Raw genomic sequence first — 25,060 nt, 5'->3', positions numbered from 1 at the left:
CGAAATAAATAGACTGCCACTGCTCCCCAATGGTTGTTTCTGGCTCTGAGCAGCAGGAAGGACTTTTCGTGTATGCTCTGACCGTGCGCGAGAAATCCTGGCATGCTGCTCAAAGCCAGAAACAAGCAGTGGGGAGCACTGGCAGTGTATTTTGGCTGGTGGGGCTCAGCATTCCTGCCAGCAAAGGTATGCCTAATGTGTCCACATGGGTGGGGGGGGGGGGGAGAGAAATGTATTGCTGCCCCCAAATTGCAGGGCTGGCTACGCCTGGAGAGAGAGCCCATTGTTAAATTTACCAGCACACCACTGGTTGAGAAGCCCTGCTCTAGAACCAGGACTTCTATCCTTGGAATCCTATAAACAGGAAATCTAGCCACAGAACCAATACTCACAATACTTTGGTTTCAGGGCCTGGGGACCCCTGACTCAATGGGGTATTTGACCAGGGGCATGAGCATGGCCCCAACTTAAGGTGTGGAGTGTATGTTGGGTGAAGAATGGTATATGTGGGGTGGGTGGGCTCTAGGGTGTGTTGGGAGTGAGCAAAGTATTTCAAGTGTGTGGTGGGTGGGAAGTGGGCGTATGACAGGATGTATAAGCTCTATGGTGGGTGGGAGGGGATGCAAGGTCCATGTCAGGTGAAGGGTTATTAGGAATGCAGTGAATAGCATGCTGCAAGGGGTATATGATGGCTGAGATGGGTTGTTGAGTGTTTGTTGTGTGACCAGTGCTGGTGGTAAGAAGGGGTGTATGGTGGGTATGGAGGGTCTAGTAGATGTGAATGGATGTGGGGTAGAATCAGCTTGGACAGGGTGGCAATCCCAGGGAAACGAGAGGGCAAACAAGAAAAGGATGTTATGTCAAAGTGAATGTAATGAAAAACAATGTCCGTCTACCTTGACAAGAGTCTCAGTCTCTGAGATTGCAAGCATTCTAGATTTTCAGTCAGTGTACATCATCAGAGGATGCTGGGCTCCTTCAAGAAAATCTCTCTACTCCTCAAATGCCCATTTAATAGCAAACAGTTCCTTGTTCCTTATGTCATACTTAATTTCTGATGGAGCGAATTAACTGGGAAAAAACCATGTGGGGTGGCACTTGGTCTCTTGGGGTAGAACTGCTCCTGCTCCTATTTCAGAAGAATCTACCTCCATAAGAAAGGGTATTTGAGGGGTAGGTTGACACAAAACAGGACCTGAAGAGTAAGCTGTTTTGAGGTAATGAAATGCCTTAACTACATCAGGTGACCAATTTCAGGGACTGACTCCTTTTCTAATGAGGGCAGTAACTGTGGAAAATCCTTTTATGAATTGTCTGCAATAATTAGCAAACTCAAGAAAACATTGTATTGCCTTTAGAATGTGAGGTTGGGGGTCACACATAACTGTAGGCACTCTAGTGGGGTCCATCTATCCCTTTCTCAGACAAGATATACCCCAAGAAGGGTACCTGTCCAGTCGCACCTCTTCTGTCATTCAAAAGCACAATATAAATTTTACTACATTTTACAAATCTGGGTTACCAGATTTCTGTAGCAAGGGATACAACATCCTGCAACACATATATGTAAATCAAATTTACATACTGAACTGTATATACAAACCTCAGAATTTTATGAAAAAATACCCATCAAGTTTTAAATAAGTATTTTTCTGGCCTGTCAATCATTTTTATGCCATTCATTTTACACAGAGACTGTATGTAAGGGATGGGGAAGGGAAAGAGCCTTTTACGAAACAGGCACCAGCTCTTGCTGATGTGTACTAAAATTAATTGCATATTTTGTGAAACATTCAGTGTGGTCAAATCCATTCATACCATAAAAAAGTTAATTGGTGACTGAGAAATACTGGTCTAGCAGCCCCATTGTGATTGAGGAGGGGTAGAGTCAGAATGTAGCTCCCCAGAGGAGACAGTCATTAAATGCAATACTTAGCACCAGCAAGGCCACTGGTTTCTTACAACAGTACTGGGCAAATTCTGTGTGGCAGCTGCCGTACCAATCATAAGAAGCAAAAAGTTTCACTTAAAGTAAGGTAAATGCATAAAGTGGGAGTTCTGGACAGAGCTGTTGGAAAATCCACTTTTAACAAGGCACATGGTATTGAAAAGTGCTGCTGATTTATAAGTAAAGCTAGATAAGTTCAGAGAAAGAGTGTTTATATAGGGAAACTAGCTGGCATAGAATTAAGAGCAAATTCAAAGTGTGGGGAAAAAAACAACAACAACAGAAGAAGCTTCCTTGGCAAATTCCCAGTCTGGAATTGGGTGGAAGAGAACAGTCTCTCTCAAATGTGTCATGTTACAGTTTGCTGGTTCCATGATCCTGGCCATTTAGGTGTTTGCTGAAGAAGTCTTGAATCTTCTGCCAGGAGTCCTCTTGGGCCAGGGAGTGAGATCTGGGTTCCCCTCCCCAGAGGACAGGAAAGCCCACTAATAAGTGCATGGAGGCAGGGCACATTGGAAAGAAGGGTGGCTCAATGTAATGCCCTGCCCCAGGGTAACAGACAATCTCTGGTTTATTCTTCCCATGTTCCAGTAAAGAGTCAGAAGCAATCCTGGCAAAAAACTCACTCTTCCAGTTTTTATCATCTTGTCCAACAATGAAGAGGAAATGTCCATCTGCTTTTTCCACAGGGATCAAGCTTTTGCGATTAGGCTCCTCCAAAGGGTTGTTCAAGACATCTACAATATTTGCAATACCAGACTTGTTTATCTTGATCCGTTTGGTATCAAAGCCTAATGGTGGGATGGTCACATCTTTGTAGTGAAGAAATGCAGCCACATTAGCAACACAACCATTGATAATGGCAGACGCAGTTATTCCTTTTAAAAAGGCAGCCATAGCAATAACCAAGTCACCTCCTTTAGAATGCCCAAGGAGACCAATTCCTGGACCTTCCACCTAAAAAAAAAAGATTTAAAAAAAAAATCAAAATTAATATATTTTTAAACATGTAGAAAATAATGAGATATTATAATTAATTTATCAGGAAACAACTACATGTGCTATTTTGTATACAACTATGCATCTCTAAGCTCTTGCCACAGGTCTACAACTAGAGCTGAGGGCTGAATGGAGGAATGGATATTTGGGGTAGACCAGATGCCTCAGTGGCAGTGTAGGGTCCAAATTTGATTTTTTTTTTTTTGGTTGTATAAAGAGGAAATGATACCATTGATTACCTAGATCTAAAAGCAATCCAAAACACCTGTGGATAATTAGATCATTTCCACAAGTCATTAGTAATGTGAACGGCTAATAAAGTCTTCATAAATGATAATCAAGAAACACTGTGTATACTTCTTTTATATATGCATTTAAATGTAACATTTTCATTGGAATAACATTCATAACAAATGACATGAAACAATGTTCACAGTCCCATCCAAGTAACATAGTAGATGACGGCAGAAAAAGACCTGCACGGTCCATCCAGTCTGCCCAAGAAATGTGTCACTTTTTTGTGTATACTTTACCTTGATTTGTACCTGTCTTTTTCAGGGCACAGACCGTACAAGTCTGCCCAGCACTATCCCCACCTCCCACCATCAACTCTGGCACAGACCACATAAGTCTGCCCAGCATTATCCCCGCCTCCCAACCACCAGCCCCGCCTCCCACTACCAGCTCTGTTTAAACCAAACACCCACCCAATTCCAGATAACCAAAACTCCTTCTCTACCACTCCCCTCCCCTAGTTGCCCAAGTAGGATCATCTCTCCAAAATATATAAAGAATGCATCACTATTAATTATTGGTCTTTGTCCATTGAATATAAGGAGCCCAAACTGCATCAGACTTAGACATACAATTCTTTAGGATAGTCATCAAACCCTCTGCAACAACTTTTCAAAAGGAGATTATGGCTAGATTAGAGATAGAGACTATTATACAGTGTACAGAATTTCCTACCGTCATCACATAAATCAATGGGAAAGCAAAATAAGATCCACACTGTGATAAATATAGGACATTCCTCGACAGGACCTAGCCGCTAGAGGGTGCTCAGGAGTAAAATAAGCCTGTTTAGATGGGTAGTGACAAATAGTTGGCATTCTAATGGTGGACGCCCTTGAATTATTTTGTACAGGCTAAAGGGAGCCCTGCCTCAACGACAGCCCTGACACAGATAGCAGGGGAGGGGAAGGGGCAGAGGTTACCCTTGTGCTAAGCTGAAAAGGGGGGGGGGACCACGGCCGAAGGTAGGCAAGCCCACTGGATAAGGCTCTGTACCTTTTCTAGAATATAGGAGGAACCCAAGAAGGGTGGGGTTGGTAGGAAGCAGCCCTTTAAAAATGCCTTTTCCCGAGAAGGAGAAGAAGCCCTCCAAACAGAATGAAGGATACCAAGCAATTGATGACTGGACACCAAAGGAAAGGATCCATAACAACAGGCTGGAAACCCCAGGGCTTGGACCCCAAAGGAGGATCCCTAAAGAAAGACAAGGTACTTACCTAAAGTCCAGCATAATGGGAAGGATAATGAACTTTAATTTGACCACAGTGTGGAAGGAACTCTGTGAGCCTTAAAGTCTGACGCTGATGTTAACTTCCTGTCCAAGGGGTGGTGGCTGTTTTTATCTGAGACCCTCATCTTCCAGTAGAGGGCTCAGTTGAAGAGAGTGTAACGAATTGTTTATTGAAAGAACAGTAGCCTCTATAGAGTGGTTAGCAGAAGCTAATTGGAGTGGATTTGCATATCCTGGGAAGCTAGCTAACCAAGAATTGTATAACTAACCCACACATTCCCCACTGGAGGGCTCAGTTCAAGAATGCTTGCTAAAGTATTTGTTGCAAGAACAATACCCCTTCAGAGTATTAAAGTGCAGCCCGTGAGAGAAGATTTGCCTTCTAAGTGGTTAATTTACATATCCTGTGAACCTTGTTTGCTAAGGGGTACTCCCCAGACAGATCGCCAGGTGGCGCAAGGAGGGTAACAGAGCTGTGACCCATTACCAGGAAAGACTTCAGAGAAGGGATGTTGGGATGAAATAAAAGATCTTATGATTATTCACCCTGAATTAAAGGGGAGCCATGCAGATTGCCTTTGAAAGAAATTTTCTACACATTCTTTTTTTTTTTTTATGAACGCGTTGAGGCTCCTTAGTGCCTCCTGTTAAGAAGAAGAGAATGCTATATGGTCACCTCCTGTTAAAAGGGAGGAGAAGCTTATTGGAGTTTCCATCACATTTTTCTGGATGAGGGCAAGTGTTGACAGGAGAAACTCCAAGATGTCACCTCCTGTTGAAAGGGGTGAATGTCACAACACCTTAATCTTCACATATCCACCCTTATCCAATATGGATGCACACTTGAGGGTAATTTCCTTCATGTATACCATTTGATCCCATTTTCCACCAAATTAAAATAGAAAATCTCATTATAGGTTATAGAAGGGTGGGCTTCAAGTTTCACTTGAAACTCAATCAAGGTAAAAGAAAATTTCTTTGGATAGGTCCACCTAATAATATAAAAGGTACAGACTTTTGTTCTTGGGAGTAACATAGTAGATGATGGCAGAAAAAGACCCGCACGGTCCATCCAGTCTGCCCAACAAGACAAACTCATATGTGCTAGTTTTTGTGTATATCTTACCTTGATTTGTAACTGTCATTTGCAGGGCACAGACCGTACAAGTCTGCCCAGCACTATCCCCGCCTCCCAACCACCAGCTCCCGTTCCCACCACCGGCTCTGGCACAGACCGTATAAGTCTGCCCAGCACTATCCCCGCCTCCCAACCACCAGCCCCGCCTTCCACCACCAGCTCTGCCACCCAATCTCGGCTAAGCTCCTGAGGATCCATTTCTTCTGAACAGAATTCCTTTATGTTTATCCCACGCATGTTTGAATTTCGTTACCGTTTTCCTCTCCACCACCTCCCGTGGGAGGGCATTCCAAGCATCCACCACTCTCTCCGTGAAAAAACACTTCCTGACATTTTTTTTTAGTCTGCCCCCCTTCAATCTCATTTCATGCCCTCTAGTTCTGCCGCCTTCCCCTCTCTGGAAAAGGTACGTTTGCGGACTACTACCTTTCAAATATCTGAACGTCTGTATCATATCACCCGTTTCTCCTTTCCTCCAGGGTATACATGTTCAGGTCCGCAAGTCTATCTTTATACGTCTTGTAACACAAATCCCATACCATCCTCGTAGCTTTTCTTTGCACCGCTTCAATTCTTTTTACATCCTTAGCAAGATACAGCCTCCAAAACTGAACAAAATACTCCAGGTGGGGCCTCACCAACGATTTGTACAGGGACATTAACACCTCTTTTCTTCTGCTGGTCACTCCCCTCTCTATACAGCCTAACAACCTTCTAGTTATGGCCACCGCCTTGTCACACTGTTTCGTCGCCTTTAGATCTTCAGATACTATCACCCCAAGATCCCTCTCCCCGTCGGTACCTATCAGACTCTCACCACCTAACACATACGTCTCCCGTGGATTTCTACTGCTAAGTGCATCACTTTGCATTTCTTCGCATTGAATTTTAATTGCCAAGCCTTAGACCAATCTTCTAGCTTTCGCAGATCCTTTTTCATGTTTTCTACTCCCTCCCGGGTGTCCACTCTGTTACAAATCTTAGTATCATCCGCAAAAAGGCAACTTTACCTTCTAACCCTTCTGCAATGTCACTCACAAATATATTGAACAGAATCGGCCCCAGCACCGATCCCTGAGGCACTCCACTAGTCACCTTTCCCTCCTCCGAGCGAATTCCATTCACCACCACCCTCTGGCGTCTGTCCGTCAACCAGTTCCTTATCCAGTTCACCACTTCAGGTCCTATCTTCTACTACTACTACTACTATTTAGCATTTCTATAGCGCTACAAGGCATACGCAGCGCTGCACAAACATAGAAGAAAGACAGTCCCTGCTCAAAGAGCTTACAATCTAATAGACAAAAATAAATAAAGTAAGCAAATCAAATCAATTAATGTGAACGGGAAGGAAGAGAGGAGGGTAGGTGGAGGCGAGTGGTTACAAGTGGTTACGAGTCAAAAGCAATGTTAAAGAGGTGGGCTTTCAGTATAGATTTAAAGGTGGCCAAGGATGGGGCAAGACGTAGGGGCTCAGGAAGTTTATTCCAGGCGTAGGGTGCAGCGAGACAGAAGGCGCGAAGTCTGGAGTTGGCAATAGTGGAGAAGGGAACAGATAAGAAGGATTTATCCATGGAGCGGAGTGCACGGGAAGGGGTGTAGGGAAGGACGAGTGTGGAGAGATACTGGGGAGCAGCAGAGTGAGTACATTTATAGGTTAGTAGAAGAATTTTGAACAGGATGCGAAAACAGATAGGGAGCCAGTGAAGGGTCTTGAGGAGAGGGGTAGAATGAGTAAAGCGACCCTGGCGGAAGATGAGACGGGCAGCAGAGTTTTGAACCGACTGGAGAGGGGAGAGGTGGACTAAGTGGGAGGCCAGCAAGAAGCAGATTGCAGTAGTCTAAACGAGAGTGACAAGGGTGTGGATGAGGGTTTTGGTAGAGTGCTCGGAAAGAAAGGGGCGGATTTTACGGATGTTGTAAAGAAAGAAACGACAGGTCTTGGCAATCTGCTGGATATGAGCAGAGAAGGAGAGAGAAGAGTCAAAGATGACCCCAAGGTTTCGAGCTGAGGAGGAAGGGAGAATGAGAGAGCCATCAACAGAAAGAGAAAACGGGGGGGGGGGGGGGGGGAGGTGGGTTTGGGGGGGGGAAAATGAGAAGCTCGGTTTTGGTCATATTTAATTTCAGGTGGCGTTGAGACATCCAGACAGCAATGTCAGACAAGCACGCTGAAACTTTGGTTTGGATGCAAAATGAGATATCAGGGGTAGAAAGGTAGATTTGGGAGTCATCAGCATAGAGATGGTAGGAAAAGCCATGGGATGAGATTAATGAACCAAGGGAAGAAGTGTAGATAGAAAAGAGGAGGGGACCAAGAACAGAACCCTGAGGTACGCCGACAGGCAGAGGGATAGAAGTAGAAGAGGAGCCACCAGAGTGCGGAGGGAGAGGTAGGAAGAGAACCAGGAAAGGACAGAGCCCTGGAATCCAAGTGAGGACAGGGTATCGAGAAGTATGCTGTGATCGACAGTGTCAAAAGCAGCGGAAAGATCAAGAAGAATGAGGGATGGAATATTGACCTCTGGATTTAGCCAGTAATAGGTCATTGGAGACTTTAGTAAGCGCAGTTTCGGTTTGAGTGGAGAGGGCGAAAACCAGATTGTAGTGGGTCCAGAATAGCATGTGAGGAGAGAAAATCAAGGCAGCGGCGGTGAACAGCACGCTCAAGTAATTTGGAGAGAAAAGGAAGGAGGGAGATGGGGTCGGTAATTAGAGGGACAAGTAGGGTCGAGTGAAGGCTTCTTAAGGAGAGGTGTGACCACAGCATGTTTAAAGGCAGCAGGGGACAGTCGCAGTGGAAAGTGAGAGGTTGAGAATGTGACAGATAAAAGGAATAAGAGCAGGAGAGATGGCATTAAGAAGGTGGGGTGGGAATGGGATCAGAGGAACAGGTGGTACATTTTGAGGAAGAAAGGAGAAGTGTAGTTTCCTCAATAGTAACTTCAGGAAAGGAGGAAAGGGAATGAGGGGAAGGAGAGAGAGGGGAACGGACTAGTGGAGGGAGAGGTGGTGAGGTAGTAGAGAAAGCAAGGTTTATCTTTTGAACCTTGTTGTGAAAGAATTCAGCAAGGGTCTGAGGAAGATAATGAAGGGGAGTTGGGGGAGGGGCACCTTGAGGAGAGAGTTCAATGTGGTGAGAGAAGTTGAGGATTAGAGCCAAGAGAGGTTTTATTTAAGTTTATTTAAGAGCCTCCTGTGGGGAACCGTGTCAAAAGCTTTGCTGAAATCTAGGTAGATTACGTCTATAGCACATCCCTGATTCAATTCTCCAGTCACCCAGTCAAAGAATTCAATGAGATTCGTTTGGCACGATTTCCCTTTGGTAAAACCATGTTGTTTCGGATCTTGCAACTTATTTGCTTCCAGGAAATTCACTATCCTTTCCTTCAGCATCGCTTCCATTACTTTTCCAATAATCGAAGTGAGGCTTACCGGCCTGTAGTGTCCAGCTTCTTCTCTATCACCACTTTTGTGAAGAGGGACCACATCCGCCTTTCTCCAATCCCACGGAACCTCTCCCGTTTCCAATGATTTATTAAACAAATCTTTAAGAGGACCCGCCAGAACCTCTCTGAGCTCTTTTAATATCCTGGGGTGGATCCCGTCCGGTCCCACGGCTTTGTCCACCTTTAGCTTTTCAAGTTGTTCATACACACACTCTTCCGTGAACGGTGCTATATCTACTCCATTTTCATTTGCACTTTTGCCAGTCCATCGCGGTCCTTCTCCAGGATTTTCTTCTGTGAAAACAGAACAAAAGTATCTATTTAGCAAATTTGCTTTTTCTTCATCACTATCTACATAGTGGTTCGCAGCATCTTTCAGTCTCATAATTCCCTTTTTAGTCTTCCTCCTTTCACTAATATACCTGAAGAAATTTTTGTCACCCCTCCTTACATTTCTAGCCATTTGTTCTTCCGCTTGCGCCTTCGCCAGACGTATCTCTCTCTTGGCTTCTTTCAGTTTCCTCTGTATTCCTCTCCGTGTTCGGCTTCTTGAGTTTTCTGTATTTCTGGAAGACCAACTCTTTAGCCTTTATTGTCTCAGCCACTTTCTTGGAGAACCATATCGGTTTCCTTTTTCTCTTGCTTTTATTTACTCTCCTTACATAAAGGTTTGTGGCCCTATTTATAGCTTCTTTCAGCCTGGACCATTGTCCTTCCACTTCTCGTTCGCCCTCCCAGCCCATCAGCTCCTTCCTCAGGTATTCCCCCATTTGACTAAAGTCAGCATGCTTGAAATCCAGGACTTTGAGTTTTGAGTGGCCGCCTTCCCTTACAGCTGTCATATCAAACCAAATCGTTTGATGGTCACTGCTGCCCAGGAGGGCACCCACTCGGACATTTGACACACTATCCCCATTTGTGAGCACCAGATCCAGCGTTGCTCCCTCCCTCGTGGGTTCTGTCACCATTTGTCTGAGCAGAACACTTTGGACAGCATCCACGATCTCTCTACTTCTTTCCGATTCCGCAGATGGAACCTTCCAATCTACATCCGGCAGGTTGAAATCTCCCAGCAACAGCACCCCTCTCTTTTTTCCCAACTTTTGAATATCTGCGATCGGATCTTTATCTAATTCCTCCAATTGCGTTGGGGGTCTGTAGACAACACCCACGTGGACAGAGGTTCTATCCTCTCTTTTTAAGGTGATCCATATCACTTCTTCCTTTCCCCAGGTCCCTGTCATTTCAGTTGCTGCGATATCATTTCTCACATGTAGAGCTACTCCACCACCTTTACGACCCCCTCTATCCTTCCTAAATAGATTATAGCCTGGTATGTTTGCATCCCATTCATGGGAACCATTAAGCCACGTCTCCGTGATTGCAACAACGTCTAAGTCTGCCTCCAACATCAGGGCTTGAAGGTAATACTGGTTCTCCCTACCCTTTGGCTGTGTTTTCTCTGGGCATCTCTCCCTTCTTTCCTTACCTATCATTGGCACTGCATCTCTATCTTTCCTAAAAAAAAAAATCCTCTTGGCTCTGCAAATAGTGTGATCTGTTTAATCTGCTCTGCATATAGTGTGCTCTGACTGTTGTGATTTGATTGCTGTTTCTAACTGGTTTATTGATATCTGTAAATCTGAAAAGTAGATTTCAGATTTCAAAACATGAATGGGATGCAAACATACCAGGCTATAATCTATTTAGGAAGGATAGAGAGAATGGTAAAGGTGGAGGAGCAGCTCTGTATGTGAGAAATGATATCACGGCGACCGAAATGACAGGGACCTGGGGAAAGGAAAGAAGAATATGGATCACCTTAAAAAGAGAGGATAGACCTCTGTACACGTGGGTGTTGTCTACAGACCTCCGAAACAATTGGAGGAATTAGATAAGACCTGATCGCAGATATTCAAAAGTTGGGAAACAAGAGAGAGGTGCTGTTGCTGGAAGATTCAATCTGCCGGATGTAGATTGGAAGGTTTCCGTCTGCGAATCGGAAGAATAGAGAGATTCGTGGATGCTTTCCAAAGCGGTTTGCTCAGACAAAGTGGTGACAGAACCCACGAGGGAGGGAGTGACGTGGATCTGGTGCTCCGAATGGGGATAGCGTGTCAAATATCAGAGTGGGTGCCCACCTGGCGGCAGTGACCATCAAAACGGTTTGGTTTATATTACAGCTAAAGTGGAGAGCGGCCACTCAAACTCAAAGTCCTGGATTTACAAGCGTGCTGACTTTAGTAAAATGGGGGAAATACCTTGAGGAAGGAGATGATGGGCTGGGAAGAAATACGAGAAGTGGAAGGACAGTGGTCCAGGCTGAAGGAAGCCTATAAATAGGGCCACAAACCTTTATGTAAGGAAAGTAAATAAAAGCAAGAGAAAAAGGAAACCGATATGGTTCTCCAAGCAAGTGGCCGAGAAAATAAAGGCTAAAGAGTTGGCGTTCCAGAAATACAAAAAAACTGAAGAAAAGGAACACGAGGAGGAATACCAGATGAAACTGAAAGAAGCCAAGAGAGAGATACGTCTGGCGAAAGCGCAAGCGGAAGAACAAATGGCTAGAAATGTAAGAAGGGGTGACAAAAATTTCTTCAGGTATATTAGTGAAAGAAGAATGACTAAAAAGGGAATTGTGAGACTAAAAGATACTGCGAACCCCTATGTGGATAACGATGAAGAAAAAGCAAATTTGCTAAACAGATACTTTTGTTCTGTTTTCACAGAAGAAAATCCTGGAGAAGGACCGCGATGGAGTGCAAAAAGTACAAATGAGATTGAAGTGGATAGAGCACCATTCACGGAAGAGAGTGTGTATGAACAACTTGAAAAGCTAAAGGTGGACAAAGCCATGGGACCGGATGGGATCCACCCCAGGATATTGAGGGAGCTCAGAGAGGTTCTGGCGGGTCCTCTTAAAGATTTGTTTAATATATCCTTGCAGACGGGAGAGTTTCCAAGGGATTGGAGAACAGCGGAGGTGGTCCCTCTTCACAAAAGTGGTGATAGGGAAGAAGCTGGAAACTACAGGCCGGCAAGCCTCACTTCGGTTATTGGAAAAGTAATGGAAGCGATGCTGAAGGAAAGGATAGTGAATTTCCTGGAAGCCAATAAGTTGCAAGATCCGAGACAACATGGTTTTACCAAAGGGAAATCGTGCCAAACGAATCTCATTGAATTCTTTGATTGGGTGACAGGAGAATTGAATCAGGGACGAGCTATGGACATAATCTTCTTAGATTTCAGCAAAGCTTTTGACACGGTTCCCCACAGGAGGCTCTTAAATAAACTGGATGGGCTGAAGATAGGACCTGAAGTGGTGAACTGGATTAGGAACTGGTTGACGGACAGAAGCCAGAGGGTGGTGGTGAATGGAATTCGCTCGGAGGAGGGAAAGGTGAGTAGTGGTGTGCCTCAAGGATCAGTGCTGGGACCGATTCTGTTCAATATATTTGTGAGTGACATTGCCGAAGGGTTAGAAGGTAAAGTTTGCCTATTTGCGGATGATACTAAGATCTGTAATAGAGTGGACACCCGGGAGGGAGTGGAAAACATGAAAAAGGATCTGAATAAGCTAGAAGAATGGTCTAAGGTTTGGCAATTAAAATTCAACGCGAAGAAATGCAAAGTGATGCACTTAGGGAATAGAAGTCCTCGGGAGACGTATGTGTAAGGCGGGGAGAGTCTGATAGGAACAGACGGGGAGAGGGATCTTGGGGTGATGACTGTGAAAGCTATGTACCCAGTGACTGAGAACCCAGGTTCTACTCTCACTCCTTGTATACTATAAAGCTTCTGTGGTTATAGCTATTGTTCGTTTGAAAAGACCTGTGTATGCCTTTTTACACTCTCCCTCTCTCTACATCACTTTATTTTGATTTCTGGAAACTCTTCTTATTCCTCCTACCTCATTCTTTATCGTGGGGGTGACTGATTATCTCAAGGTGATGACAGGTAGAAGAGGCGACTGTCAAAGCCAGAACGATGCTTGAGTGCAAAGGGAGAGGAATGACCAGCAGGAAAAAAAAGAGGTGATAGTGCCCTTGTATAAGTCTCTGGTAAGGCCCCCATTCATAATAATGTGTGCAATTCTGGGGACCGCACCTACAGAAAGATATAACTAGACTTGTGAGGAAAGACTTGCTGAACTAAACATGTATACTCTGGAGGAAAGGAGAAACAGGGGTGATATGATACAGACGTTCAAATATTTGAAAGGTATTAATCCGCAAACGAACCTCTTCCGGAGATGCGAAGGCGGTAGAACGAGAGGACATGAAATGAGATTGAAGGGGGGCAGACTCAAGAAAAATGTCAGGAAGTATTTTTTCACGGAGAGTCTAGTGGATGCTTGGAATGCCCTCCCACGGGAGGTGGTGGAAATGAAAACAGTAACGGAATTCAAACATGCTTGGGATAAGTATAAAGGAATCCTGTGCAGAAGGAATGGATCCTCAGGAGCTTAGTCGAGATCAGGTGGCAGAGGCCGGTGGTGGGAGGTGGGGCTGGTGTTGGGAGGCAGGGATAGTGCTGGGCAGACTTATATGGTCTATGCCAGAGCCGGTGGCGGGAGACGGGGCTGGTGGTTGGGAGGCGGGGATAGTGCTGGGCAGACTTATACGGTCTGTGCCCTGAAGAGCACAGGTACAAATCAAAGTAGGGTATACACAAAAAGTAGCACATATGAGTTATCTTGTTGGGCAGACTGGATGGACCGTGCAGGTCTTTTTCTGCCGTCATCTACTATGTTACTATATTACTATGTTACTATGTATCTGAGGATCTGAAGGCGACGAAACAGTGTGACAAGGCGGTGGCCATAGCTAGAAGGTTGTTAGGCTGTATAGAGAGAGGTGTGACAAGCAGAAGAAAGGGGGTGTTGATGCCCCTGTATAAGTCGTTGGTGAGGCCTCACCTGGAGTATTGTGTTCAGTTTTGGAGGCCGTACCTTGCGAAGGATGTAAAAAGAATTGAAGCGGTGCAAAGAAAAGCTAAGAGAATGGTAAGGGATTTGCGTTATAAGACGTATGAGGAGAGACTTGATGACCTGAACATGTATACTCTGGAAGAAAGGAGAAACAGGGGTGATATGATACAGACGTTCAAATATTTGAAAAGTATTAATCCGCAAACGAACCTTTTCCGGAGATGCATAGGAGGTAGAACGAGAGGACATGAAATGAGATTGAAGGGGGGCAGACTCAAGAAAAATATCAGGAAGCATTTTTTCACGGAGACAGTAGTGGATGCTTGGAATGCCCTCCCGCGGGAGGTGGTGGAAATGAAAACGGTAACAGAATTCAAGCACGCGTGGGATAAACATAAAGGAATCCTGTTCAGAAGGAATGGATCCTAAGGAGCTTAGCCGAGATTGGGTGGCACAGCCGGTGGCGGGAGGCGGCGATAGTTCTGGGCATACGGTCTGTGCCAGAGTCGGTGGTGGAGGCGGGCTGGTGGTTGGGAGGCGGGGATAGTGCTGGGCAGACTTACACAGTCTGTGCCCTGAAAAGGACAGGTACAAATCAAGGTAAGGAATACACAAAAAGTAGCACATATGAGTTTATCTTGTTGGGCAGACTGGATGGACCATGCAGGTCTTTTTCTGCCGTCATCTACTATGTTACTTTGTAAGTAATACTTTTAAGTTTGAGTTCACCACTCATATATTAGCAGTTGAAGTGGGTAGTCGGCTAACTATGTTAAATCAGGTTAAGAGGGTGGTAAAAAGCTCCTTTCTATTAAAATCTTGCAATTAGAGTTATATGCTTTCGTGGGTGGCTCAAGTACCACGAACGAGACCCGAAACGTTACTGGCCATTCATCAAGGTAGAAGAATATGGGTTTCCACAACATTACATCACTCCAGTAACTGAATCAGACCCAGGTAGCTGGACTTGTGGACACTGGCTCTAGCATGACTTTGTTAAGACCAGAGTTAGTGCCTGAAGATGCTATTCTACCAGGACGCACTGTAGAGGTAATGCTAGCCAATGGATCCAGAGACTGTACTCATTGCTTGACTATTCCTGGACTGTGGTATCAAACCTGGATACAGAGAAGTAGGTGTAATGAAAAACATGCCGGTACCAATGCTGTGTGGGACTGACATGGGCCCAATGAACATTACCCCTCATAGCGGAGTCAGCATTTCCGCTATGGTGCCCATAGTAAGGCCTGAGCAGCCTAACAAGCAGAAGCAGCAGAGATCACCTCTCCAGTTCCAGATCCTGAGCCAGTCCAGGTGGGACCAGATGACCAAGCGACAGGAGGAGACACTCCAGTGCTTCCAGCAGCACCAGTTCCAGAGCTGACTGCTGTGAGTATAGAACAGCCTGACTTAACTGACACACCTATTGATCAGACTGATTACCCTGACTTGTCAGTCACCAGCAGAGACCCTTCCAGATATGGCAATACTGATACAGGACACAGCCATGCTTTTCAGGATGCACAGCGCTCAGACCCTGACCTGGAAGCCCTGAGGTAGAGAGCTAGTCAGCCAACCAATGAGACTGGTAAAGATTGTATCCTATGGAAAGGAGGCTCGTTGTACAAAGAGACTGATCCTAATAGGCCCTGGACAGCAGGCAAGCAGCTTATAGTGCCCAGAGCATACAGAGAACAACTCCTACAGATTACATATGACATTCCACTAGCAGGACATAAGGGAGTGACGCACCAGATTTACCTAGAACTTCTATTAGATGGGAGTATCTCAAGCCATAGCTGACTACTGTTGAACCTGTGATGGTGTGCCAAAGAGTGGGTAAGACCCAAGATCACCCCTGAGCTCCCCTGAAACCTTTACCCATTATCAGTGAGCCCTTTGACAGAATAGCTGTGGATACAGTGGGGCCTCTAGCTGTCCCTAGCTGTACTGGGAAAAGATATATATTGACAGTAGTGAACTTGTTACCAAATATCCTGAAGTGGTAGCCTTATCCTCCATAGAATCAGAGAAAATTGCCACTGCCCTACTAGAAATATTTTCCTGGGTAGGATATCCATGAGAAATACTCTCAGGCCAAAGGACACAGTTTATGTCTGTGGGCACACTGTGGAGTACGTACCACACCATATCACCCTGAAACTAATGGGTTGGTGGAGAGATTTAATGGCACATTAAATCACATGATTAAGACTTTTGTAGAAACAGGAGACCGTGACTGGGAGAAATACTTGCTCTACCTACTATTTGCATACAGAGAAGTACCTCAGGAATCTACAGGGTTCTCCCCATTTGAGTTGCTTTATGGCCGGAGGGTAAGAGGGCCCCTTGACCTAATAAGAGACCATTGGGAGGGAAAAGTTGATACCTCTGACACCCCTGTAATTATGTAGTTAATATGCGGCAGATATTAGAAGAACTTGTGGGCTTTGTCAGAGATCACTTGCAGGCAGCTCAGACTAAGCAAAAGACCTGGTATGATCATAAGGCCCAAAACAGAGAGTTTTATAAGGGCCAGCAGGTACTTATTTTAGTCCCAGTTTGTCAGAATAAACTTCAAGCTAAATGGGCAAGACCTACTACTACTACTACTACTACTACTTAACATTTCTAGAGCGCTACTAGGGTTACGCAGCGCTGTACAATTTAACAAAGAGAGACAGTCCCTGCTCAAAGAGCTTACAATCTAATAGACAAGTGAACGGTCGGTCCGATAGGGGTCATAAGGTGCCTGAATGATACAAACTATGTTATATTTGTGGACTCTCAAGACAGAAAGCAGTGTACGTTTCATATAAATGTTAAAGGCCTATGCAAATCGCACAGCTATGGTGCTAGCTGTATGCAGTCTACCAGAAGTGTGTCAGGATAGTGAGCTCATACCTGACCTCTTAGCAGAGACCTTACCAGAGGGATCTGTACAACAAATTGTAGTGGGAGAGCAATTAACCCCCACAAAGAGACAGCAGTTAGAAGCAGTACTGCAAATGTATGCTGATGTGTTTTCCACTAAACCAGGACTTACCCATTTGGCTAATTACAGTGTTAACACGGGTGGCTATGACTCACTAGAGCAGGGTCCCTATTGAATATCTGCTGACATGTGGAGGCAAATGAAGCTGGAGACTGATGAGATGCTAGCCCTAGGTGTTATCAAAAAGTCTCATAGTCCCTGGGCCTCTCCTATAGTTCTTGTTCCCAAGAAAGATGGCTTAACCTATGTAAGCCGCAGTGAACCTGCTACCAAGCGGGAAAGAGCGGGGTATAAATGCAACAAACAAATAAATAATAACCGCTTCTGTGTGGATTACAGGAGACTTATGATTGTACTGTATCTGACGCCTATCCGATGCCCCAGATGGACGATTTACTAGACCATTTGGCTGGGGCCTAGTACTTGACTACAATGGACCTTAGCTGAGGGTTCTGGCAGATTCCCTTAACAGCTGCTGCTTAGGAGCGATCAGCATTTATTACCCCATTTGGTTTGTATGAGTTACTGTAATGCCTTTTGGAATGAAAAATGCCCCTGGTACATTTCAGTCCTTAATGAATCATCTGTTAGATGGACTCCAGGAGCATGCTAGGGCTTATCTTGTGTGTACAGTCAGACTTGGGATGACAACCTGAATCATTTGAGTGGAGTACTGGACCGGATCAGGGAGGCCCACCCGACTATAAAACCCAGCAAATGCCAGGTGGGGATGGCAGAAGTGCAATATATAGGGCAGAGTGGGAGGTGGACAGCTGAAGCCTGAACCAGCTAAGGTGGAAGATATACAAACTTGGCCCACTCCCCAAACTAAAAAGCAAGTGTTGGCCTTCCTTGGAACAACAGCAGGGTATTACAAGAAGTTTGTACCTCACTACAGCACCATAGCCAAGCCCCTAACTGACCTGACTAAAAAGAGACTATGCCAAATAGTTATCTGGTCGCCAGAGTGTGAAGCGGCCTTCCAGTCATTAAAGACTTGGTACTTGAGACTGAATGAAAGTTTGAAGAATGTATGTGAAGACCACTTCTTGTCTGGTCAAGCCTTCAGTTACGCAGTGGAAGTGGAGATCTGTTTAAGTATCAGTGTTCTTGTGAAGAGCAACGGATTAAGTACCAAGTGGATTGGATTACAACTGAGAAAAATAGAGAGCGTGGATTTTTGACATGTTGAAGATCAATGGTGAAGGAAGGTTATACCTAAAAGAAACTGTATGAAGTTGGGAATATTTTTTGGACTTTATTTCCTGTATAACGGATTATCTAATGGGACTTGACGTGAGAAGTGTGAGATTTAGTGGTGATGTGTGGTATCATTAATAAAAAGGACAAATAGTTTGACTCATAAATATAGTCTGCATATTCATTATGGATAATGTGAAAACCAGACTGGCTTGAGAACCCCTTTCTCAGAGAAAGACCATCAGCCTCCTTTCTTGGGAACCTCCACAGGGAGTACCTGCAACAAGTATAGCAACCTCAGAAGGATATTCATTTTAAATGTTGCTATTCTTCCTAACTGCAAGATTATTAAACCAAGTGTCACAGCCATGGCCGTGCCCCCGTGTCCAGACTCACCTTTTCCCAGTGATTGGGCTCTGTGGCTTCTCTGGACTGCCTTGTCCCTGCATTGATGCATCTGCTGCCTGTTTTCCTGTTATCCAAGCCTCGCTCCAGTCTATTCTAGTCTCATTCCAAGTCATGACATCATCAGGAAAGTCCTTTATAATGCACCTTGGAACTTTCATGCTTTGCCTTTGCAAGAGGCCTTTTAACCTTGTCTTTGTGTTCCCTGTTTGGCACTAGTTCCTGCTCTAGTCTTGCCTTAAGTTCCTGTTTGGTCCCTGAAGCTTTCTTCCTGTGTTTCTATTAGTCTTGTACCTGAAAGCCTTGTTTCTGAACCCTGTTCCTGAAAGCCTTACTCTTGCAAACCATGTTCATGGAAGCCTTATTCCTGTATGCCTTGATTCCTGCCTGGCTTTGTTCCTGTGAGTCTTGTCCCTCAATCCTTGTTCCTGTGTGTCTTGCTTCTGAACCTTGTTCCTGAAAGTCTGGCTCCTACTATAGCCAAACAGTGGTCCTGGTTTCTGTTACGGTTGGACTCTGCTTCTGGCTCCTGCTTTAGTCTAGCCCTGCTCTTGACCCTTGCTACAGTTAAACCCTCTTCCTGCTTTCTGCTACAGTCAAAGCTCTGTTCCTGGTTCCTTTTCCTGCCAAACCAAGTCCTGTCCCTGATTCCTGTTCTTGCCAAGCCAAGTCCTGCTCCTGCCTTGACTATAGTCTTGCTTCTGTATGTTCCTGCTTTTGTCACAATGATTGTGTTGCCAATAAACAAAGCTGCAGCCTGGTTTACTTCCACTTGATATGCTGCTATTGTTATATTTATACAATATTAATTTTGGGATTGTAATGTCTTTTGTGGGGAGGCAGTCCAAGCTCCATTGGTTAAATCATAACACTGATCCATATTCACTTGCTACTTTAAGATACTGGGATAGCGATGTTAATGGGGTTGTCAGGTAGAAGAGTATATCATCTACAAATAATGCAGTCTTACACTCTCCCCCAGAAGTAACTATCCCCTTGATATTTGGGTCTTCCCTTACTTTACATGCCAGCGGCTCCATCACTACAGCAAAAGAGAGCAGTGAGAGTAGGTACCCCTGTCTGATGCCTCTATTCAAAGCAAACGGCTGAGAGTTCCCCTCATTTATCCTAATACAGGCTTTTGGGTTGCTATATCATTTCTTTACCCACTGGAAACATTTGTCAGCAGAAGGTGCCAAATAATGATCTAAATTAAAGAAGACCTACCTGAGGGTGCTGTAGCATGTAGTTTACAGCTTCCTCAAAATACTCTAAATGGAACTCCTTCATATTCTTTGGGAGATCTTCATAGCCATAATAAGCTAGAGCCAAAGCAGCAAAACCATGGCTAGCCAAGAGGCTGGCTTTGTATTCAGGGAGGCCTCCTCCTGTTCCACTAATGTCAATAATGCCAGGAAAGGGACCAGCTCCTAGATGGAAGAAAATTAAACTTTAACCATTTCCAACACTATACATCTGTGAAGCTGTTACTGTTGAACTCTTACCAAGGAAATCATACAAAACTTTTATATTAAGTACAAAATCTGAGGTTGATGAAAATGGCTAATGGGGACAGATATGGTATGGGGTGGGGGAGGGGCTGAAGTTTTTGGAGATAAATAAAGAGTCTGCACAACCAAAACATTTTGAACTATGAGTGTTATAGCCAAAGTGTGAATTTCTGACCTTGAACATGCATTCTTTCAGTAAAACATACAATAATCACTAAGGGGACTTTTTAGAAAGCTGCAATAAGCAATAACGCATGCTTATCACAGCAAAAAATTCCTTATCGTGGGGCAGGTCTATGGGCGGTGAGCAGGCATATTCTGCACTAATTGGTAAATGCAGCTACACTGCCGTGCACTAACCAATTAGTGGGTGAGCCCTTACTGCCTACATAATGGGTGGACTAGGGGCTCATGCACTAATGGAAAATTAGCACATGGCCATTAAGAAAAATCACGCTAAGGCCACTCTTTACTGCTGTTTGGTAAAAGGACCCCTAAGCTTTGAGGAGCACAGTCCATTTTGTCAGATTCTATTTTTGGAAACGAAAACAGTATCTGAAATCAAGAGAGCTTGGGACAAGTACATAGGATCTCTAAAGGGAGTGACAGGGAGAGTAGATGGCATGGATGGTTATTTTGGCTAGGCCATACAGTGTTTATCTGCCCACAGTTTTCTCTGTTTCTACCTCAGTGAACTCAGATCATCAGTTAGTCGATAGGGTACCATCTGCCCATAAGCGCCGACTCCGTGGGTGCTGTGGGTGCTCGAGCACCACCAATATTTTGAAACCTGCCCTCCTTGCTTTCCTGCAGCTCAGCTAGCGCTTAAAACTGATTTTACCTGAACAGCAGTGAAAGCAAAGCCTACACAGCAGGCTGCCTCTCTGAGCGTCCCACCCTCAATTCCCGTTTACACAAGGGTGGGAGGCTGAGAGAGATAAGGAGAGAAGACAAGAGGCAGCCTGCTGTGCTTTGCTTTTACTGCCCTTCAGTCAGGTAAATCAAAGCAATAGATTTTAAACTAACAGGAGGTAGAAAAAAGTTTAATTTGTGTCATTCTTTTATTTCATGAAAAAATGTGCCTTTGAAAGTGAGACTAAAGTGTCCTAAGGGCTCATGTTTAGGGTTATTTTTTTTTTCTTTTCAGTTAATGGCCATGATTTGTCTTAATAGTTATAATAAATGTCTCCTGCCTACACCCCTCAAACAGACTGCAAGCACTGAGTCTTTCCCAATTAAATGGTGCTCTGTTTTATCTCTGGCTGCTGTTACAAATGTTTAAAAAGGTCAAATGTCATTTGAACCTTAAACTACAGTTACACATAATTGGTGAGAAACCAAAAGGAGACTGTGCAATGGCAAGAAAAACATTTTTTGTTCTCTGTTTTAAAATTGTAATTGAAATGCTAAAGAAGAGTTTATGGTTCTTGTAGCCAGAGAATGTAGAAAAATCACTTTGCATTTTGAAAAGTAGTAACCTGTTCAGACGTTTGGGCAGATATTAACAAGGATCTGGGCAGAGTTAGTGTCTTTGTGCTGCACTTTTAATAGGAGTGGTATGTTAAGCCTTATTCGTTTACTATTGGAACCAGCTGCTCCTGAGCTTTCTGTAGTAGACTATACATTGTATTCTGAGCATAATTTGAAGAATGGTGGTTGCACTAGGGAACTATCCATAAATAGTAAAATATGCACAGTGTTTCCTTTGAAATACAATCTCAAATGAGAATAGGATGAAAAGCACTGAATTTATTGCTCCTCAAAGAGCCTCTGTGCTGCTTTATGTCTTGGAACATGGTATGTGGAGAAAGTGCCCTGCAAAATCAGACAGGGTTCTGTATAAATGTGTGGTATGGATACTCTTCACCTGTGCCACACTGCAGTGAACACAGAATGATGGATGCATCTGGTTCTAGATTGTAAGCGCTTTGAGCAGGGACTGTCTTTTTGTGTATGGTGTACAGCGCTGCGTATGCCTTGTAGCGCTATAGAAATGATAAGCAGTAGTAGTAGTATGGATGGGAGGACAGGGGAGAGAGGAGAATTACTGGATATGGATGGGGGAGAGGGCAGGGGAGAGAGGAGAAAAACTACACATGGCTGGAGAAAATAGACACTGGATGGAAAGAGGGAAGAGAGGGGGCAGACGCTGGATGGAAAGAAAAGAGAGAGGGGGCAGATGCTGGATGGAAAGGGGGAAGAGAGGGGGCAGATGGTGGAAGGAAAGGGGGGAGAGAGGGGGTAGACGCTGGATGGAAAGGGGGGAAAGTTAAAGATCGAGGAAAGAAGAAACAAGAGACTGGGACCAAAACAATTAGAAACAGTAAACGGCCAGACCACAAAGGTAGGAAAAAAATGAATTTTATTTTTAGTTTAGGATAACGTTGTGTGGTAGCTGTGTTTAAATACAGAAAATGGAAGGTGATATCTTTACTGGACTAATTTTAATACATTTTTGACTAATCTTTGGAGACCAAACCCTCCTTTCTTATGTCAGAACAGAATACCATAACAGCAGTATACTGTCCTGACCTGAGGAAAGAGGTTTTGGCCTTTGAAAGCTAATTGAAAAATGTATTTAGTCCACTAAAATGATATCATATTTTCCATTTTTTGTTTTATTTGTTAACCTATAGTATAGTGATTGAAATGTGTCAGTTTTTGAAATTTGCATCTTTTTATATTTGCACAGTACAGGGGGACTGAGGGGTGGGACTGTTCAGGGAAGAAGTCCTTGTGCAGGTTGCAGGCAGCCTAAAGTGGTTTAAGATGGGGGGGGGGGGGGGGGAGACGCACTGCCTGTAAAAAAAGAAAAAAAATGTCAGCACCCCCAATCATTTTGAAAAGTTGGCTCCTATGCATCTGCATCTGACATTTTTGCTACATTACACTTTGACATTGTTCTATCATTTATATTACAACGAAGGCCTCAGAACTGTAAAATCTGCAGACATCACTAACCGGGAGGCAGGAAGAGGGTGGCCCGGACTCTACCCTCTCTGACAGGGATCCTGCTGGCCCCCTCCCGCAGAAAGCTGCGTTCATTGGTTCCTTTACACAGGAGCTTCCCGGGGGCCCCGTGGCCCTCGAGCACCTCCAGCTGCAGACAGAAGGGGCTCAGCACGTCCCTCTTCACCAGCCGCTTGAAGGGTTTGCTGGGGGCCAGGGCCCAGAGCCAGCCCATTTGCTCCACCCCGCTGTAGCTGCCACCCAGGGCCGGGGAGCGGCTCAGGTCCAACTCGCCGTTGAAATCCGCCCGGTACTGGGCGCTGGACTGGAACAGCTCCCCGCTCTCGTCGGTGAGGGAGGTCCGCAAAGTGACCTCCTGCAGCGGGGCCAGGCCTGACACCTGCACCCGCACCGGGGCGTCAAACAGGCAGTGGGGGGAAGGCGAAATGCTGAGGGACGCAGCCATGGAAGCACTCCGGTGCATCAAAGAGGAAGGCCGCAACCCCCACCGTGGTAGACCAGCCGCTGCCTTTCGCAAACGCCAAGACAACAACATTTGAGACCATCAACGCCTTCACCGTACAAGTCAAAGAGATTAAACGGAGGAGGCGACGGCCGGCAATGAATGAGCCTGTCTAGGCTGAAGCCACTAAGGCGGAGCTTATGAAAATAAATAAGGAACTGCCTATGCGTGGTCCATCTGTAAAAGGTCTAAAGCTGTCGGAAAGGCAGTGCCTTCAAAAGTGGAGGATAAGGGATTTTTTTTCTTTTTGACAGGTTTCATTTTATTTTATTTGAAAGCTTTCCATATATAGATTTAAATATCATGAAATAAAATTGAATATCACTAAAACAGCTTCAAAATCATTGTACCTGCTAGAAACAGCAGTAATAAACTCTATATTTTGTGCTCATTTTTCTACACTGTTCTCTAGAATACAGTAATACATGGCCAAATCTCAGTGAGGATAGCCTATATAAGTACATAAGTATTGCCATACTGGGCCAGACCAAAGGTCCATCAAGCCCAGCATTCTGTTTCCAACAGTGGGCAAGCCAGGTCACAAGTACCTGGCAAGATCCCAAAACAGTACAATGCATTGTATGCTGCTTATCCTAGAAATAAGCAGTGGATTTTCCCCAAGTCCATTTTAATAATGGCTTATGGACTTTTCTGTTAGGAAGCCAGCCATACCTTTAAAAACCCCGGTAAGCTAACTGCTTTTACTACATTCTCTGTCAACGAATTCCAGAGTTTAATTACACATTGAGTGAAGAAATATTTTCTCCGATTAATTTTAAATTTATTACTGTAATTTCCCCCCGTCCCTTGCCCCCTTGGAGGGGAGGACACTTTAGCCCTCGCAGATAAACTCCTAGGCTGGAAGAAGAGAGACAATTCTGACTTAGATTTGGCGCAACCAGTACAAATATTTATTGCTATTTCTCCAAGCCAATACAAAATAATTGTCACCCAGTAGCCAGACGCACAGACTAAATAACAAAATCTGCTCAGCAAAACTTTCTCATTTTTCATTTATATACTGTTACAAGATTAATTTCTCCTAAATAATGTTGATGTCTCCTAATTTGTTCATATATGGATTTTCCTGTTTTCGTCCATTACACAATATGATCATATTCTGTTATTTTGTATATGTATACAAAAATGGCAATTTCCTCTATTCTATCATCCTCTTCTGCTTGTGTTCACAGAGGCCATTGGCTAATCCCTTATCAGTAAAGCGTGATCCCAGCGTGCAAAAACAGCAAATAAACAAGTAGTATGAAACACCTGGTGTCCTTCTCTCTGAACACATATTTCTGGAGGAACATCTTCTTTGGAGGGTACTCACTCTCTCTTCACCATCAAGGTTATATCAATTTTTATCTGCCATATATGGGCTGCATAGCCTCAGTTCCTCCTGTGTTTCTCCTTGACATGTGATTTGCAAGAAGTGCTTACCAATACTTTCTATGTACTGATCAAGCACTCTGCATATAAGGAGCT

The 25,060-nt window shown here is 44.5% G+C and overlaps 1 protein-coding gene across 2 annotated transcripts; it reads right to left on the bottom strand.

Annotated features, from left to right (window-relative positions):
* Window positions 1–291: 291 nt before the first annotated feature.
* LOC115477527 (acyl-coenzyme A thioesterase 1-like) lies at window positions 292–23,791 on the bottom strand. Of its 2 annotated transcripts, XM_030214453.1 has the most exons (3): window positions 23,062–23,791; window positions 19,817–20,019; window positions 292–2,905 (listed from the first exon to the last, which is right to left on the bottom strand). In XM_030214453.1, exons 1-3 carry the CDS (start codon window positions 23,603–23,605, stop codon window positions 2,303–2,305), a joined length of 1,350 nt encoding a protein of 449 aa, XP_030070313.1. In that variant the 5' UTR covers window positions 23,606–23,791; the 3' UTR covers window positions 292–2,302. The 2 variants fall into 2 exon arrangements, with proteins under 2 accessions (XP_030070313.1, XP_030070314.1); XM_030214454.1 differs by lacking the exon at window positions 19,817–20,019 and having other exon boundaries at window positions 23,062–23,242.
* Between the last annotated feature and the right edge of the window lie 1,269 nt (window positions 23,792–25,060).

Source organism: Microcaecilia unicolor, chromosome 9 (genome assembly GCF_901765095.1).
Source record: "Microcaecilia unicolor chromosome 9, aMicUni1.1, whole genome shotgun sequence".
Lineage (NCBI taxonomy): Eukaryota > Metazoa > Chordata > Amphibia > Gymnophiona > Siphonopidae > Microcaecilia > Microcaecilia unicolor.
Note: the sequence above shows the minus strand (reverse complement) of the source record. Positions and strands in the feature narration are given on the sequence as shown.